The sequence below is a fragment of the Aulostomus chinensis genome, chromosome 14 (genome assembly GCF_037954235.1).
Source record: "Aulostomus chinensis isolate RoL2024-O1b breed Wild chromosome 14, RoL_Achi_v1.0, whole genome shotgun sequence".
NCBI classification, from domain to species: Eukaryota; Metazoa; Chordata; class Actinopteri; order Syngnathiformes; family Aulostomidae; genus Aulostomus; species Aulostomus chinensis.
In genome coordinates, this window is record NC_141333.1 from 13,752,109 (window position 1) to 13,772,477 (window position 20,369).

General features: G+C 41.4%; 1 protein-coding gene across 2 annotated transcripts; it reads left to right on the plus strand.

Annotated features, from left to right (window-relative positions):
• The first annotated feature begins 855 nt into the window (after positions 1-855).
• tnfaip8l1 (tumor necrosis factor, alpha-induced protein 8-like 1) lies at positions 856-18,643 on the plus strand. 2 transcript variants are annotated; one of them, XM_086225415.1, is made up of 3 exons: positions 856-1,199; positions 13,492-13,771; positions 15,526-18,643. In XM_086225415.1, the coding sequence occupies exons 2-3, from the start codon at positions 13,500-13,502 to the stop codon at positions 15,812-15,814; spliced, it is 561 nt and encodes a 186-aa protein (XP_086081541.1). In that variant the 5' UTR covers positions 856-1,199; positions 13,492-13,499; the 3' UTR covers positions 15,815-18,643. The 2 variants fall into 2 exon arrangements, with proteins under 2 accessions (XP_086081541.1, XP_086081542.1); XM_086225416.1 differs by lacking the exon at positions 856-1,199 and adding an exon at positions 1,234-1,348.
• Positions 18,644-20,369: the final 1,726 nt, after the last annotated feature.

Here is a 20,369-nt window from a genome sequence, read left to right on the forward strand (position 1 = left end):
ATTCGAAATCTTAAAAATGACAAATTTTTGTGTAAAACATACTACGTTCTTGTCCGTATTTGTTACAACGTAATTGATCATGTAAACCACTAGAGGGCGTAACAGGTCATTTCACCGCTACAGGTGTTTTATCAGAGAACCTGCAGTGCGTGCTCTTAAATTCTATTACCAGGCTTTAGTTGTTGCACACTGTCACAACTGCCGAATTAAATGAGAATAAAACAAAGACACGGACGAGGCGGAGACACATCTGTAGCGTAATATCATATCAGTCCCATAGAATGAACTCAGTGTTAAACAAACAATACAGGAAGGCAGTTTTGACCTCGGGAATTCCTCTCTTCGTTAGACAGACGAGGGAAAACTTCCTCTGTTCCAAAAACATCCGGTGACAAAGTGTCACACACAAACGCACGCACACACACACCACCACCACCACCGCAATTATATTTTACATTATTCTGGATGGTGCCTTGCCGTGTGTATGACTATTAGAAATGAGAGGAAAACAATGATCCAAAGATATCAACCTTCATTTCATTAAAACGCAACTAACGAGCCAGTATATCACCGGCCATGACAGAAATACTGCTGCTCACAGTTCCTGCTCATTGTTCCCTAAACACCGTTTCCTCTGGGAAATTTCCAGCTCTGGGGACTGGGACTGGACGAGGATAATTACTGGAAGCCTACTCGGGGGCTGAGAATGTGCTTGGCTGTCAATGGTCCTTTCTTTTGGCCCCATTGGGCTGGTCCGCCGCCCTTGTCGCGCCTTCATTGGTCCAAGCAAACATCAATCTGTTAATTCCCAGGTCCCCCTCAAGTTTGAAACTTTTTTTTTTTTACGAGGAGGAATCGGATTTCAACAAGCTCTGGCAACAGATCCCGCAGCAGCAGCAGCAGCAGCAGCAGCCGAGGGAAGAAAACACTCTTTCAATAATTCACACATCTGTGCCTGAGTACGGTTACAGCGCAGAGAGGAGCAGCGAGAAGAGAGGGCGTCTTTATCAGAGATACAATAAAACAAGCAAACAAACAAACAGCATGCTGTAAACAACAGCAAAAAGGAGAGAACTTGACCCGTTCCGGGAAGGATGAAGACTTGAGAGGATTTGTTCCGAATATCTTATCAACTTGTTGGCTGACCGCCTCTGTGTGTGCCCCCCTCCCCTCCCCAACCCCCCCCAGACTGTTCAAAGGTGAGTACTGGCACCGCGCGACCTTAACGGTCGACCAGACTTTAATGTAACATCTCATTAACTCATTAAAAGTGTTCATGTGTACTAATACCACTAAATACTAGTCAGTTTTAAGTTAAACCCGGATGTTTCACGGTCGGCTGACAGAGGTGAGCTCAGTTAGGCCCGGGTTTGTTTGCTAGGCTTTAGCGGAAGTAACGGTCAATCTCTTACAGCGTATCAGCACTTGATTCAAACCCGAGGTTTTCTTTTTCTTCTTCTTGTTTTTTTTGACGTTGTATATAAGTGGCCTTGAAACCACAATTGCGGTTGTTTCTATACTAACAATAAGATGAAGGGTTGAATTGTTGATGTGGTCACTGTGGAAGAGGAGTAACTAGATGGAGTGTTTGACAACCAGAGACCGAATGTTTTTGCATTTTTGTTTCTCTGGGAGGACAAAATGTTGAGCAGTTTAGTCATTAAAAACCAGGCTTTCCTCCACATTTAGTGTGATTTGAAGAGGAGGTCGTATAGTTTGCCAAACTTCGTATTCATGAAGTACGTAAATGGCTCGGGAGACGAGAGCGTAAGAAAATTGATCGTTAAGTATTATGATAATAGATTAATCATTAGGGGTTTTTTTTTTTCTCCATGCAAACATGTCAAACGTGCTGCAAGAGACTTTTAAATATCAAAATGTACAGCTGTTTGGGGTTACTGACAGGAAATTACATTTTGAGAGTGTTAGCTGGTCAAATGAAGTCATTTTTATGCATCACTTTCTGTTCTTGGAAAGTACTTGAATGCAAATTTGATCGACTAAATGTTCAATGGATTCTTTTTTTTCTTTTTTTTTTAAATTGTTAGTTGCAGCCTTACACGATGTGTTGACTTGCACTTTCATTGAACAATAGGCAGGCTAATTGCGGGGAACATTAGAGGAAGTGTGCACATCATACCGTCATAAGTATTTCACAAGGACCTTCGTTTAGCATTTAGAAGCATCTCAAAATACATCTCCACAAAAAGGATTAAAGAAAAGTATGTAAGAAAAATCAGAAATAAAAAAAGTTTTATTCCTGCTGGGTTTATTTTAACAAGCCTTGCAGCTCCAGGTCATTGCACTGTGTCAAGACTTAATGTTTTGCAAACACTGATATGTATTGTAACACATTTGCTGTGTTTACTATGTAAAGCCTCTCAGGAGAACAAGCTTCCCGTGTGGATGAATGACCTCACTGTGCAGCCAGTAGCAGCTCACGTTACCATGCCCACGACCTCGACGGGCACGTCAGATTTGTTATGGCCTTAGAGTTGACGACGCTCTTCTTGGGTTACCTGTGGCGGTGGTGAAATGTTCAGTCGTGTTCTCCAGACGCTCTTTGAGTTGCTCAGGCTTCCTTTGTGTCTTAATTGTTGGTGGTAACAGCTGAAGCAAAGATGAACATCAGATGCATAAAGCCACATTTCAACATCCTCTGTTATCTGAATAATACACAACAATTTGTGTAAACGCAGGCTTAACAACCCTGAACTAAAACGATCAATCCTTTATTAGATATTTACCGGACATTTTGGTGATTGATGAAGTAATTTGTCAAGCAAAAATGTCAAACTTTTCCTTGTCGGTGTTTGTTGATAGGATTTGATGCTTTACTGTGATGGATAATTGGCAATCTGAAGATGCTTCCTCGGGCTTTTGTGAAACTGCTGGTCATTTGTCACGTTTTTTTACCTTGGAAATAGTCGAGGGTATTTATCTACACTCTTCTGACATTTTGTTGGCTGACTAAGTGGTTCCTAACTTTTTGTGTCTTCTCTGAAAAAAGAGGCAATGTTGTCATCCTTGATGCACTATCTAAAACAAGCCGTCCGAAGGGGCTGCGTTGAGCTGTAGGGAATTTATTAATATGAGAGAGAGATTAGTAAATCAGTCAGATAATTGTTATCCATAAAATAATCAAAATAGGTGTCACTTTCCTCACTGCATGAAAATGGAATAGACTACAATAGAAGTACAATTAAATCATGTTTGTTTTAGATTTCATCCTTGACTGGTTTTAATGAGCACTTGCTTTTCATCATTAATCATCACTCTGTGCCTCACAACAACTTATTGTTTCAGCACAATGGCTCTGAAAGGCGATAAATAATAATATACAATAATTAGCCACTAGCAGCAACAGCAGGCTCAGGCAGACGCTGCTGAGCCTCATCTATGTATATTTCAGTGTAACTGTATCGCCGCAGATCCTTTTCTCTTGAGTGTCTTCAGAACAAAGTCACATTGCCAGACCTTCCCCGTGTGGTGTTACTATTAAGGGCAGAGTTTGAAATTACTGCTGCTGTAATGCTCGTGACATGGCTGTTCATGCTGAGGACCATCCATGGTAACTCATTGACAAGACCACAGAGGTGTGACCTGCTTTTTACAAGGCTGCAAAGTTCATCTGAGCACGCGGGTGGCCTCCAGTTTCCCTGGAAACCCGAAACACTCAGAACATGTGGCCCGGTGTGAAAAAGTGGAGCTTCGTGACCTACCAGCAAATATCATGTTATTGTTTAAAGTACAAAAAAAGAAAAAAAATGGGAGGAGACAGTGGTGAGCCTGTAGACGAACAGTCCGGTTTCAATGGAGATCCACCCAAGTCATCTATGATTCACACTGGTGTCCTCTCACATCGGCCCCCCTCTGTTTTCACTGATATGCATCCCTGCTGGTCTTAAAGCCAAGCGCACTGGTATCTGCCATTCCATTAACATCAAGAGTTTCAGACTTTCATGTTCTGGACCCCACGTTGACTCTCAATAAGCCCTCAGACTCCCGTTTAAAGGCATGTTTTGCGCAATCATGTCACTGCATATCCAGAGACAGTTAGGTCTGTGTTCAGATGACTTCCACTAACATTTAAAGAGATGAAAATCACAGCAGCATTGATCTGACACTCACCGCCCCTTCAGCAGTCATTTTGTAGTTGTTTGTTTCGTCTGCGAATGGAATTTTGTTTTAATTTACTGAGCTTTGGTTGCAGTTTTGGGATTTTTTTTTTCAAAAAGTTTTTTTTAATTTTTCTGAGTTACCTTTTTTCTTTTAAAGATGAAGCAAAATGGCTTTTATGAAATAAGCCAAAGAAAACTTGATAGTTTGTATGAATTCTATAAAAATATGAACATTATATTTGCAAAAACAATTACAAAATGAATGCCAAGAAGATTCTATTTGCAATTATTATTATATTTAAAACTTTATCTCTTCCTTATTTTGTCAAGGACCCCTTGAAGTCCCTCAAGCACCTCTTTGGGTCCCTCGACCTTGCTTTGAGAACCCCTGCATTAATATACCAAGTTAACAAATTAAGCTCTCTGGGCTTGAGGTAGGGGAAAAAATGAGTCATTATGTGCCCTGCTTTTATGGTGGCCTTAATTAAAATGTCATAGGCCCAGACATCAGTCATAGCTCAAGCACCAGTTAGCACCTTGATTATGTCTTCAGTTATATGCAGCGCTATTAAAATACATAATGATGTTGTAAATAATGTGTTATTAAAATGGGCAGTTAAAGTGGAGTCACATGAGACTGAACTTATTCATTGTTTTATATTGTTCTTATGGCAAATTATCTTTGTTGTAACGACAAAACAACCCTCTTATTAATTTTAATGCTATAGCAAATGTTGTCAGTAAGCGTTGTGTCTGCCCTCCAGCAGCGCCGCAGTGATGTAGCCACTGTATTCCCTGCCTTATTGTACATGCCCTACACTGACTGATGTTCAGACTTTATGACCAGCGTCTTATATTGTCCTGCTGCTGCCCGACATCTTCGCTTCAACCTGTTGCTGCCCCGCAGACTTCTCTTAGCCTGGGGTCTATTTTAGTCCAAATCGTCAGGCTGAATTATTAATCCCCGATCCATTATATGCTGACGTGTTAATTATTAATTGTTCAGCAGGCTCTGGCAGATCAGAGAAAACTGTTAGAAAAGGGTAGGATGTGGCATGGTGTCCGTGCATTGTGTGATTACCTCTCAGCTGATCTGCACAAGCAGATGATGATTGTGTGGGAAGATGAGAAAGAGCCAGCACATATCGCCGCCACAGAAAGACCCACTGCATCCAAATCATGCACGTAACATGTGCCCACATGTATGCCTGCATGAATCTCACATCAGAGCTGCTCAAGTAGATGAGTGTGCGTGTAATGAGACCATTACACAAACGCATAGCATATGAGTGTCATATGCAATTGTTAGTGCGCACAACGTTCCCAGCCCCTGACACTCTTATTAGCAGTCAGCACCTCCTCTGTTATGCAACATCTCAAGAGAAGGGTGAGACAAACACGACAAAAGTTGATGAAAGATGAAAATTCAGTGTTCACTTGTCCTAATATCCTGCTGTTGATTCCCTGCCGGTGGAGTGATTCCAGTCGTATGGCTCGTTTGAGTGGTTACTTGTCCTCTCTGAACACAAAGCACGGATGCACCTTATATAACAGCCAGGATTGTCTATTGTTTCTCAAAGTGGAGAAGGATTATGTCATACATCTGAGCTGAGTCTGTGCTGAGAGTTTTCAGATTTAAGATTTCTCAGTTAAGAGTGCATGATGTCCGTGATCAAGAATTTTTTTTTTCCTGATGAAACTTGAATTCGGCAATCGGTTTCAGTTTGATTGTTTTTTTTTTAATGGAAGATTTTTTTCCTTTATTAATGGCCATCATAATTCCCTAAAGCTCAATGTGACGTCTGCAGCCCAAAATCTAAATGTATTCAGGTTACTATCACATAAGACACAAAAAAGGCAAGAAATCCTCTTAAGTGAAAAGAAGCATGGAAAATGGAACATTCCACATTTGCGCATGAAATGATTGCCAAAATTAAGTGTCAGGGACTGTTTAAGACCATCTTTTTTTCTGCTGCGAGGATGCAGGATATCGGTACATCATCTGCATGGATAGACCTCCCCCCCATACTGATACCTGTATCGGTCCAATGGCCAGGTTTTATAATTGGCCCCCCAGTTTTGGTTAATATATGATTTATTTATTATTTATGCGTTGTTGTTGTTGTTTTTAACATTTAAAGCCAAAACCTTTTAGAAAAGTTATGGAAATTCTGCCTCATAGAGACATATTAGAGTATATGAGACCAGATAAGATCAACTGAGAAGAATATTTGAATATCGATTTACTTTAATACATATTTGTGTCGTATAAAACTGTGGTGCTTGTCATTTATGTAATTAACTTCATGTTAACATGCTTGATGTATGCTGGTACATTCTTATGTGGATTTCTCTATCTGTAACATCTTTTTACAGATGAGAAATAAACAATGTATGGTCAAGAAAGTGTTCCCTCCACAGGCAGAAAAGGAAATTCCTTGTTAAAACCGTTCATGAAACCTGTTGTAATCATCAGGGAAGGTCCTGGGTTGTAACCAGGGAGACTCGCTCTATTCACATGGATCACAGCTGTTTTTAATTTTCATTTTCATCGTGGGAGTCCTAAAAGGCAGCAGAGCAAATACAATATTACACAGTTCATCATTCAACGCTGCAATAAATGCTACTTTTATGAGCGACACCGTGTTAACTGGTTGGCTGTGTGTCACAGAGGTGTTGATTCTGCTCCGGATGTTAATACTTAACTGGATTGTATTGTAAGAGATTATATATACAATCCATTCCATCCAATACTGCCACAATACTCATGAAAGAAAAAAAAAGTGATTATAATCTCAAGTAGAAAGGAAACAATCATGGATTATCTCGAAAACAGTTCCTGTTCTATACTGAAATGAATATATTTTTGTTTTTGGACTGATTGTCTGATAACATCTGACAGTATCCGCCATTTCTCTGGGAAACTGTGATGCCTTGTTTTTTGTAAACCAAACATTAGTATTCTACTAACGCATTGCAAGCTTGGCTTTACATTAAGGGATTGTGTGTTTAAATTATACATTTTGAAAACGCTTTTAAAACTGAAATGTATTATGCAAGTAGCAACTTGAGCAGTTAACTTCAGCCCACACTCCCTTAAGGTGGACCGACCTTAAAGGTGGACCAAGCTATTCTTGTTTTAGTGACAAGCTGTTCCTTCTGAGTTTTGCTCACTCCCACCACCAAAACACTTGGCTGTCAGACCCTAACAACTTTTCTGGCGGAAACTTTGCAAATGATGTATCAGTGTCTCGCACACACCCACTACCCATCTACGAAAACTCTCCTCACGCTGCAACATCGCCGGTAGTTTACCTGGATAATTCATCACGCTACACCCACTAGAATTCACTGTCTTGTTATGAGGAAGCTTTAGAACAAACTTTTTTGAACAATTTTATTTTACTAAGAATAAGCAAAATCATTGTTTCTCCCTTGATTTATTCGCTAGTTTTCCTGTAATCCGTCTCTCCTTGTGGTATTCACTGTTACTCATACAATATAAGCAATTGAAAAAGAGCCACACTAGCCTTCCCTCTGGACATTTCTTACCATTTTTGACGTTTAGCACCAAAAAAATCAATCAACAGCGAAAATTAATTGTAATTGTTAGATATATTGATAGAAACCCTCATCAGCTGCAGCTCTTTGGGTTTATTTACAGTTTGACTTGTGTTCAGCTATTAATATAATTTGTGCTGTTTAACATGTGTTCGATTGTTGACAGCAGTAGTCGTCATATACCTGAGGAAAGAGGGATTGATTATATTTTCTATGCGACCTTAACATGCTGCATTCATATAAAGGCAGAAAGAGGTTGGATACAGGGTTGTGTTTTGCAGTGCAATATTCCAGTTTAATTTGACTTCTTTCAGAAAGTTAAAGCAGTATATCCTCACGAAAAAAACAATAATCCCAGAACTGAGGATTTCCTCTGCTGATGGAGTTGTCTCTGAGTCACAGTGCCCCGATCCCTGTGACTATGATCCCAGAGGAGCAAGTAAGTCGTGACATTTTTTGCTGCCATCAACCAATCAGTTGTGAGATGAAGTGTCATGGAAAGTTCTAGACCCCTTGCCAAAGCTTTTTTAGCTCCGTGCTTCGGCCAAGCGCAGGAGAGATGAATTCTTTATTGGTTTTATCTTTATATGCTGGCTGTTATCAGTATTCACCAAGCTGTCTAGTTTGGCAGCAGGTATTACAGTGGTGATATTTTGGGTCGCTGTGGCTTCCTCTTCCTCGTGATGCACGCTGACATGTGTTAAGAGTGGGTTGAGGCTACACAAGTATCCAATTTTTGGCCTTTTCTCACCTGTCACACCTCTGCTTTACTTTGACTGACAAGTAAGTGTTGATGCATGCTGCCTTTGGCTGAGTTCCAACCAATGATGAATCAATGATGTCACTCTCACGTCCTGTTGAGCAGCCGCTTATTCTCTGGAATCTCCCTTTTGAGTATTTATATCGTTATGTGAGTCACTTCATTAAACACTTGCATCTTAGATGAAGAAGATGTACCTTGAGTCATGATGTGGGTTCCCACAGAAACAAAAGATTTGATCTTTGCAAATGGAAACGATGGAGGTGTTTATTTGTACATAGAGCAAGGAAGGGACGTCAGATCACAAGGTGTCACTCCAGACACGTGATTGTAGGTTTGTATGTATGACGTCTTTTCCTTTTTTTTTACATGATTGTTCTCATATTCTATTTGGTGAACTGGTTGGTCCTTTTTGGTTCAGGCTGGCTAAACTAAGCCACACTCTTCTTGTGACTCTGGATCAGATCTTGTCATCTGGACCAGTCTAGTAGTAGACAGATGTGGGTTTTATTTTAAAGAGAGGAGAACTCCATGATCAATATGCAATGACAATATCATGGTGTTGTTTTGTCACATCATAAAATAGAGCTATTTAATGGTAAATGAGACCCCAAAAATGTTGAACTTTTTACTCTAATGACAATAATTTAAGTTGAAAAATATAGTTGGCCAAATGTAACTTTAAGCCGTTGTAAGTAAATATGTTTTTAATGACTTCCTAAAAAGGAAAACCCTGAAACTAAGAGAGGCTTGTCAAGGGGCCTATACAGGTCCATATGAAGCAGCTTTTATTTCCTCCTCTACCTCAGCCAGACTTTCACACAGCCTTGACATGGCTATCTACACCTGCAGGGTGTGAGTCTGTGGTAACTGCATTCCCCAGACTCCAACTTCATTGTCACCAGGCATCTATCCAACATGGAGAAGGGTCTGGTTTCATCTCAATGATTCATGTTTGCTGAGCTTTTGCTTCCATGTCTTTGTCAGTGAACATATGTCTGCTTGTTCTGGGCAAGTTGATGATTTAGTTGCTGGTTGACCTGTAGTAATAATAATCACACGGAGGAGGAGGAGGAGGAGGAGGAGGAGGAGGAGGAGGAGGAGATGCTGCTGGCTGCTGCAGTCTGTCTCCAGCCAGACCCATCAGTAATATGTTTGAAGAAAAGAGTGCAGATGTTGGGTTGTGTCTTTTTTGATGACCGTGGCTTGTATATTTTACTACATCACCCAGCAGCATCACCGCTGTCATGTCTTACTCGGGCTCAGATCAGTTAAAATATGGCATCTATAAATCCTGAGCTGCTGTGTCAGGGTTGGGCGAGCTGTCCCTGGGCACTGGACTTCACACACCATTTAAATTTGGCACTAACCATTGTCATGCAGCAAAGTCACCAGGAAGAAATTAATTCTTGATCTTTTCATCGATCTCAGCTCTTGTCTCTTGACGACCTTTTGTCGTGTTAGGAGGGAATCTGCTGCTAAGGGGTCTGTAATGGGACTCATAAGTTCAAAGTGGAAGCTAAAGCTCCAAAATATTTGATGTGTTTACACACACACACACACACACACACACACACACACACACATATACATATATATGGTAGATATAAAAGAAAACACTCCTCTTTACCAGCCCGCCCCCTTTTTCTGTTGTTAATCGATAGGATACACAGAGTTGACAGTTATGATGGCTGTGGTCCCCCAGCGAGAGTGGAATTTAATGAGCACTACGAAATCTGCCTCCAATCTGAAAAAGTGGCCTTTCTTTTCTTAATGTGCCCAGTATCCATTATCACAGTTTCACTCTTGTACAACCATCTGCTAGGGCATGAAGATGAGAGAAAGTTACTCATAAGTGTGCCAGTAAACGATCCTGCTCTTAAAAGCTGACCGTTGTGATTACAGGGTGACAGCAGGACAAAAGGATTGCTGTCGCTGGCTCCTCACATATGTGTAAAGATCTCAAGATCCGTTTTTTTGTGTGTGTGTGTGTGTCAGTCTATCTTTTATTGTGTGTGTGTGTGTGTGTGTGTGTTTTGTCAGTCTGATCATTAGTATGTCTCTACTTGTGATCTATTTCACACACATTGCATCAGAGCAGGATTTCTCGTAACAAGTGCAGCCTGGCAAGTTTAGAGTTACAATCACTGCGAAGGGGATGATGGGGATCAGTCAGAGATGCTTGATCAGCGCCGTGAGAGGCCAGATTAAACATCCAGCACCTGCAGAGAGAGAGAGAGAGAGAGAGGAGACTAAACTGCATTCAGAGTGTTAAAAAAAAGACCTCTCATTCAACACTTACACGTCCACAACATTTCAGGGTTGATATATGTACCTTCTCCCTCCCCCTCAAGCCCTTTCCCCTTTCTATCTCTCTGTCTTTGGTCTCTCTACCCTCATGTGTCTCCTTCCTAGGAAGCATCCTGCTGACACTCTCTCCAAGGAGTCTTATTGATATTCTTAGAGAGGCATTGCAGAGAAAGGGGAGCGAAAGAGAGCAATGAAAGTCACACAATGTAGCAGCACACGCGCTGCCTTCTAGTACCATCAGTGGTGTTAAAAAAAAAAAATCACAATTCACCCAGCAGGAATGTGTCACCATTCATTTTGTCTGCTGCACTATTATTCTTCCCTAACGTGTGGATATAGACAGGCAGTCATATATATTTCAGGCTCTACTTTCATGTGGAGGAATACTGTAGAAAGTATCATCTTTTATTTTGATGCGAATGGGCTCAAATATAATACTTAGGTTTATAGAGCGGCTGTCAACGTTTAGCATCAGATCCAACTGCTGGGCTTCTTAGATCTGTTTTTGTTTTTTAATCCCATTGGGTGTTTTACTTGGCTCCGAAGGATATCAACATGTGGGTTTGGGTTTTTCTTCAAACTAGTAAGTATGTAAGTAAGTAAGTATTTTTTAAATAAATTGTTTTGGTTTTGTTTTGGTTTTTTGAATGGTCATTTTCAATGCAAAGCTCCCAGGTCCTAAAGTGTTTTCAGCTTCTGAAGTGTTCCTCTATCTTAGTGTGAGCTGAACGTCTCTGTGTTCACACATACGAATATATCGCCTCAATTAATGGGACTTATGACACACAATTTCTAGAGTTGGCAATAATAAACTGATTAGAAACAAAATTAATTGGCAACTCATTTGATAATCAGTTCATTTAGTTTGTTTCCAAGCAAAAAACATCAAATATTTGCTTGGTTCTAGACTCTTAAATATAAGGATGTTCATCTTTTTATCATTTTTATGACAGAAAATGAAGAGTCTTTGGGTTTTTGGATTGTTGTATGAACAAAGAAGCACACCACTTTGAACACTTGGGAAATTATGCTAAGCGTCTTTTAATTTCTTAATTTTGTTTTAATCTTTTTATATTTTAGTAACTAAATAATTCATTAATTAATTGTGAATGCAATCAGCAGATCAATTACTCATGAAAATAATTATATTGTGGCCTTATAATTTCACTGAATATTAATTTATGAAAAATAGAACTACCCTCTCCATAGTTGGCTGAGGCCATTTAAAAAGAGAATTGTAGCCTCAGGGGAACTTTGTCTAAACATGAGAAATGTGTTGATGAGAGAGATCCATTTTAGTTAGCACAAGATTTAGTTTCCAGTCCTGCAACTATGGCTCATCATCTGATGTATTATATAAATATAAATCTGTGTTTTCTACTGACCCTCACTTGACTGACTTATGTTTTTTTTTCTGGTTAAATTGCATAGGCATTTAATTATCTGTGTGTGTGTGTGTGTGTGTGTGTGTGTGTGTGTGTGTGTGTGTGTGTGTGTGTGTGACCTCAAATCACCTTACGAAACCTTAACAATTCAGAAATGTATCCCAACGTCCGTCAACAGTCTGTGTAGAGCTGAAACAAATAGAAGATGAATTGACTTTTGTCTCCTGCCATTTTGTGCTAAGTTACTGTTGAATTATCAAACAAATATCGCAGACATTTTCTTTATTTCGCCTTCTCTAATGTGAAAATTCTAAGAAATCACCGTGAGTGATGTGATGATGACGTTTTCAAAGCCAGCAGTCGTTAGGCTGTGGCAACCCTATCAAGTTATATTGAAAAAAAACAATGTGGTCTTTTCTTTCTTTGGTGAGAAAACGCTTGAAAATGGAACCCATCTCAAATCAAAGTTAAACCTGTATTTGAGTCTCTCCATCCCCTTCACCTTTATTTATTCTCTTTGTGCTGGTATTGGAAAGCACATCTGGAAAACAGCTTTTCGTTGCCTGTTTACTTTGGTGTGCTCCCAGGTTACCCTTGGATATGTGTGCAGGTTAGAGAGGTGGTGCGCAGGAAACTAGATTCATTTAATTTTTCACAAACAGAATGTACAAGCCTGAAGAAGTGACCTGCAGAAAGGCTACGAGTCACGGCTGCTGAAGTGAGGAGGAGTGCTGCAGACTCATTTGATTTGGGAGATGAGGAGGAAGGGGGGGGGGGGTGAGATCTGAGAGCTGCCAGCCGCACTGACCCCCACTATTTCTAAGCCTCTATCGTGCATAAAACCCTTCTTTCTTTTTTTTTTACTGCATTCCCCCAATTGGTCGCAACAACACACGCACACACAGCAACAACATCATACATAAATCAAGAATGAGTTGGCAGTCTCTGTCTCCTGCTTCCTTTTACACACACACACACACACACACACACACACACGCACAGTTTGTTCTGAGAATGCATTCAAGCAGCTGAGGCGTCCACACACTCTGCTCCGTGCGGTCGTGCTGCTGACTTTACTCCTACATGCATAATGATACACTCTTCTCTAACTACCTTGGAGGCTATGAGCCAGAGGGTGGCTGGGACTAATTTGACAGCTGCCACGGCTCATTATCTGATAAAGGGGACAGTTCTTGGCCCTGCAGTTTAAGCAGTGTTAGTGTAGATGCAATAACCTCACACATTGCAGGCTGTCAGTTTAATGTCTCTGGTCCTCTGCTGCTGCCTCTCTCTTCCTTTTTAGTGTGATGTAAACAAACATGCTAACTGAAGTGCTTTCTTCCCTCGACCCCAGACTGGACCATGGACTCCTTCAGCACTAAAAGCTTAGCCCTGCAGGCGCAGAAAAAGCTGATGAGCAAGATGGCCACCAAGAGCATGGCTAACCTCTTCATCGACGACACCAGCAGCGAAGTGCTGGACGAGCTGTACCGCGTCACCAAGGAGTACACTCGCAACCGCAAAGAGTCCCAGAAGATTATTAAGAATCTAATCAAGATGGTGGTGAAACTGGGAGTGCTCTACAGAAACAACCAGTTCAGCAGTGAGGAGCTGATCCTGGTGGAGAACTTCAGGTGAGGTCAAGAAATATTAAACATTAAAGTCACTGCAACGAGTAGACAATCAGTTGACAAGTCAGTCACAAGAAAAGTGATCAAGATCAACAAAGCCGCTGATCTTTTTGTTGACATGTCACAACATAAAGCTTCAGTTTTGTGCTTCAGAGTAAAAAAAGCACCCAACCTTACATTTACAAATCCAGTGAGAGCCAGCTAAGTGTGTACTCCCAACAGTCGACTGTAAAAAGGCTTTATACAAACCCACATTAGTCTTTAAATCGCACTTTAATTAAAGCATTCCTTCACCCAAAAGGTGCAGTTTGCCTTTCAAATACTCACCTTTAAGTGTCTTGAGCTCCCAAATACTTTTTTTTTTTTGTTTCTTTCGCTGCTGCATGACTTTTTGGTGACCCAGAAGTCAGGAAACAGCAGCCACGTATTCTCAGCTTGAAGTTAATGGAGATCGACCACTAACAACAGCAAAACTGTCTAAAACGTCAGTCACTTCGTCTGGTATAATCCGCCAACTTCTTTATCCAGCCGTGTGCTCAGTATTCCTCAAACACTTTGATTTGAGCTAAAACGGTGCCTGGGTGACAAACCTCCACATTCAGTGTTATTGTGTTGTATTTTGGCAAGTGTATTATTTCATCAGCAGGTTGTTAGCATACACCAGTGTTGTTGCCTCCTGAATCTTGGCAAATGCGCACATTGTCCAAATTATTCGCTTTTGGGGAATTTTAGATGAGAAGCACTTGACGGTGTCAGTGACAATATTTGTTTATAAACCTTGTTTCATAAGGACAACAAGATAAAAAAAAAGTAATACTGAGGGGGAAAAAAGGGGATTAAATCTTTTTTTTCTCAACATAATAACTAAGTAATAGGAGAAACGCACAAATGGACCAAAATGCATCTGTAAAATCCCACCCTGAGGACTTGGTTTTGGTCACGTTGACTCTTTGTATCCGATTATGATCACATCACCAGTTACACCCCTCCTCTGGATGCTCACTCCAGTCAAATCCCATGACATTGTGGGGTGTTTGAATTTCTCCCTCGCTAGACTCCGACAGCGAAGAGCGTTTTAGATGACAAGTGTGAGTCCAGACTCTGCAGAGAGACGAGAGAACAACGTTGTCTTCGCTCAAACAAAACAGGATTTTGAAAATGACACCTGAGAGTCACTGCAGAGCAGAGTCACATGGACACTGTGTGTGAGCAAGTAAACTCTGCATTTCACACTTGTAACCATGGTAACTGTACACAACAAAGAAAGAAACACCTGCAGCCTCATAATGCTTAGAAAACATGGCAACTAAACACATGACTAAAATGGCTTCAGTTTTATGACCGATATTTCACTCAGGCTTTTGTCAAGAGATTTTGAAAAATGTTACATTGTGTGATTGAGAGCTTTAAATAGGAAAACCTGAAGTTCAGCTACATTATTGTGTGCTGATGGAGGCAAATCAAGGATGCTGACCTTTACATTAGCTAAATATGTTCCCACTGATATAGTGAAACTCAGCTGGGAAACATGTGGAAGTAACATAAATGCACAGTAATGAGAATGGGGATTATATTAGCGTGGAGATGTATCGCTGCGAAAGACAATACCAACACTGATCTATTGGGCTGGTGGAACTTCTTTTCTTTTAGAAAATCACAGGACAGCAGTTTCTATTTTTACCCAACACATTTCACTTTGCTTCCGCTGCCCCAGTCAGTTAGAAACTGACAGCCTCTCCTCTCCGTCTGTCTCACAGGAAGAAAGTCCACACTCTGGCTATGACGGCGGTCAGTTTCCACCAGATCGAGTTCACCTTTGACCGTCGGGTCATGAGCGCCATTTTGAATGAGTGCCGTGAACTGCTGCACCAGGCCATCAAACGTCACCTGACAGCCAAAAGCCACTCACGCGTCAACCACGTCTTCAATCACTTTGCCGACTGTGACTTCCTGGCGGCTCTCTATGGGCCTTCAGAGGTTTATCGCGCGCACCTGCAGAGGATTTGTAACGGCGTCAACAAGATGCTAGACGAGGGGAACCTCTGACCTCTGTTGGCCTCCTTTTACCTCTTATCAACCATTTTATGTTGATTTTTATTTGAAGGTGATTATCATGACCCCCCCACCCCATCCCTTGTCGGTTTGTGTTTTTGTGTGTGCCTTCCAAACATTACCGTAGCACTGAAATTCTCTTGGCTAGAAAGTCCAAAGTCTGTTTCTTTTCCATCCTGACTTTTTGTTATTTTAAAGTATACAGATGTTTGTAAGTGAATGTCGAAGTCTTTGCTCTTATCAGCATATTCAGAGGTAGGAACCTTGACAACTGTGCCTTGAAAACAACATTTTTATCTTCATTCCAAGGGCACCGCGCTTGCTCTGACTTACTTACTCAAAAAGACATAAATCCAGGCACAGGCCTTCAGTTATAGCTCTGTAAGGTGACTTTTAATGGACAACAAAGTGTTTGGGGAGCACCAGGAGAGTAAGAATCTCTTCCAAATACCTAAGAACGTAAAGAAATATGTATATTTTTTTGTTTTTGTTTCTTTTAAGTGGTATTGCACTCAATCCTGAACAAGCGCTGTACTGTACTGTACTCTTTCCTGCAATAATGAACCCATGTGAACAACAGCAGCAGAGTAATCCTGCTTTAGTCTGCATTTGCAGATCCCTCCATCTTACACTGAACTCCACTTTGTAGAGAGGCCAGGCTTTTGTTTAGAAGGCCGCTAAAAACTCACTTCTGCTTTTTAATGGTCTGGTTTACAGCCGCCACAACAAAGATGAAGTATTTGGGTCAGGGGCTGGTGGTGGTGGGGACTATAAACATGAAGGAATTTGATTGTGCTGTGTATTGTCTCTGCGCTGACTCAGATGACTGACTGGCTGCAAACGCTCCACTGCTCCTGAAAGCGTTTGCAGATAAACCTCAACATTTGTGACTATAAATGTCATAATCACAGCGAGGAAAGGGCACAATACGGCGTCAGGTGCAAAGCTCGGAGAGCCGGGCTAACCAGTGGTCATAATAGATGTCGGAGCCCAGGGTCAGCTTTGCTTCAGATGGACATGCTTTTTGCCTCAGGTCTTTCCACAAAAAAAAAAAAGCACAAAAACTCTGGTTCAAATTCTGACAGATGTGAACTAAAAAGACTCCCCACGAGCAAGCGGATGAAGGGATGGACGGAAAACTGCAGTTCCTTTTCTGTGAATAAGGCCAGGCGGGGTGTAGAGATTAGCGCAGAGACAAACACAGCACCTGATTGTGCTCTCCCACTGCAGTTCTCGCTCCCTGTTCTGGGCTGGTATGATGGCCCGAAGCCTGCGTGTGTGGAGTAGCCCCTCCATTTCCCCGTAGTCGCCTCACGCTAACGCCGTAGAGGTAACCGTGTCTCACTCGGGCGTCGGCAAGTCCTCAAGTCAAACATGTTTGTCGTGTTTCTTCTTTCATAAAGGAGCGTGTGAATAGTAACTACTTTCCATCACCAGCCTCACATAATAGCAGTCTTTCCTTTTTGTCTGTGTTTTTGTATCACTGAGCCTGTCTGGGAGATTGGTTTGTGCTGCGGCCTAATTTTGTATTCTCTGTGTGTGTGTGTGTGTGTGTGTGTGTATGTGTGTACCTGTGAGAGAATTGGAAATTGAGCTGTGTAATAAGCACTGTGCTTTTCCAGATAAGATGGCTGAAACTTTTAGCTTCATCCAGAGCAGCTCTGCCAAAGAACAGAAGCGTGGCGTTCCTCCACACACACCCCCTGTGTAAAACGTTTCAGAAAACAATATGCACTTGATTTTTAGATCATGTTGATGATGTTTTTGTGGTTTCAGCCCTTTTTTTTTTCTACTCAACTGAGTTTCTTCTGTTTAGCTGTAACTGTTTGATTCTGACTTCATGATTTAGGGAGGCTATAAAAGTCACAGATCTTCCAAAGCCATTTTTTCCAATCTCGTCACATCTCAGGGTTCTCCCTTTTCCTTTTTTGTTTCTTTTTCAATCCAAATTGGGAACTTTTGCTCCAGCCTGTTTCTTTTATTGAAGCTCTCGATGATGCATTCTATTCCTGTTGATTTTTTTTATTATTGTGAATTGTTGAAAGTTTTTTTTTTAATTTTCACTTGTGTGTGTATGTGTGTGTGTGTGTGTGTGTGTGTGTGTATATATATATAATATATGTAACTGTTTAAGGGTCATTTTCTTCTTTCCTTTTTTTCCCTTAATCGAACAATCGTCTTCCCTCCCATTAGTGTGTTGGATGTTGGAATGTTCCGGTCAGATCGAGGGAGTAATCTGACTGCGTCTGACCTGGATTTAGTCAGCCAAATCCATCCCTCTCTCCCTCCCTCCCTCTCTCCTCGTCCTGCATTGTTAGGAAGCCATGAAAATAAACACACACTCATCCTGACTCACAAACAATTTAAGTTTAGGTCATTTCTTTCCACTTCCTTACTGACCCATGCAGCAGTTAATGGAAGAACAGGAAATTAGTCAGCCTGAAACATATTACATCACTTTCTGAGAATTTAGATTTATCACTTAGCACTGTGTATGAATTCAGTCTGAAGCCTAATCTGTCATTGACTTAGTGACCCCCTCAGACTACGGAATGATAATTTGGCCAGTAGCACGTCTGAGAATTGTCCCCGTGGCACACTTGAAAGGCTACTGGAGTTCCCAGTGCCCAGTTATCCTCCAATGGTCATTATCTCAATACGCACTTTTTTCCTTTCCTTTTCTTTTCTTTTTTTTGCAAGTGAACACCCCCTGGAGTTGAGACGACCACGTTTGGACTAAACTGAGCTGCAGCTCACTCACCTCTCATTGTTTTCTATGTACTTTATATCTGACTTGACTGTGATGTCAAATAAAGATAACATATCCTGACATCAGCTCTAATGATTCATTTCGAGGGGATTGGGGATGTGGTGGGGGGGATTAATTTGTCCCCCCCTTTTCCAAAGTGCTTTACTCAAACGTATCAGTGAAAATTAAAATTGACAGTCACGACTTGATTATCAGTGGATGTGAAAGATACATTTTGGTGACGCTAGCCTCCACTGGGGCATAATTATGGTTTCCACATAATGAAACGACGACAAAGGTGCCGTCCTGCATTCCAAGAAGGAGGGAGCTGTTAACGATGACGCCAGCAGAGACCCCATTGCTCTTGCCACTCATGTTCCAGCACACATTATCAAGTTATGAGTTGTGAACCAGGCTCCTAAGCTGAACACAACATCTCCAGAGCTATTGTAATGTCACACTTTCCTCCAGGATCAAAGATGACATCCCAAATACTCGCTTGGCAGAGCTTCAGTAGGAAAAACTCATGGTCCATCCCTGCAAGGATACAGGCGGTTGGTTTTGGCATAACACAGCGAAGTCAGGCAAGCTGTCAATATGGGAACAAACACTAATGTTTGACTTCTGGGTGGTGCAACAAAACAAACCACAGGGCATTGTGTTGAAACAGCAGACTCTCCGCTGCACTCGTGCAATTTCACAGTCATATTTCTAGATTTTCTTTCATCATCAGTGCCAGCCAGAACGCCTTTTAGGCCCAATGAGGGAAAAAAGAGGGTATTCAAGAGAAGAGACTGTACAATGATTCAGCCGTTTCTATGATGATTGCTTTTTTGTACTTTGGAAACAATAATCTGAGGCTTTCATTATGTATACAAAGCTTATCGTGGCGGGGTCCCGGTCAGCTGGAGCCCACTGACGGTGCGAGAGGACAGGCCAGTCACAGGACTGACACAGACCACTCATGCTAGTGCAGCGAGATTAATCGAATCAGCCCATGCAATTACATGACTGCAAAAAAAACCAAAACAAAACACATAATTATTGTTCTGAATAGAAGTGCACAAATGTTTCAGAAATGGCCTCATTTTGGGGGGTTAGATATATTGCTCTTTGATTCAGTAAAATCGTCTTATTTTTCTAAAATTGTGCTGCACAAATGAATGCTTTTTTTTTTTTTCCTTAATGGTGGTTGTTCAGGAAGCTTGGAGATCTTATTCTTGACAGCTGCTCCATCTTCCCATCCCCTGAAGCCTGCAACTAGGAGGTCAATTTTCACACCACCCACTCCCTCCACTCATATATTAAATCTATCACTAAATTCGCTTTATTCCACCTTAAAAAACATCTTCAGACTCTAGCCATCTTTCACGGGGTTAGTTGCAGAAACACTTATTTATGCCTTTCCTACCCCCCCCTTTGGGACTACTGCAATGAACTCCTGTCAGGGGGACCAAGCAAAGCTGTACTCAGGCTCTAATATGTGGTACAGTCCTCAGTCCCTCTAAATCCTTGCAGCACATCACCCCCACCTTCATCCACCTCCACTGGCTCCAGGTCAAATCCTGCATCACCCATAAAAATCCCCCTCCCCACCCCTCCATCTGACGTCCTTCTCCCCAGTCATCTGATATGGGCTCGCCTCCCCACCCCTCTGACACCAAGCTCTGATCATTAGGTGATGGAGTCTTCAGTAAGGTGGTTTCCCTGCTCTCTTGACCTCCCTCCCTGAAAAGATCTGCCTAACTCCATCTCTGGCCATTTTCAAATAAAACTTGAAAATCAACCTGTTTGATTCAA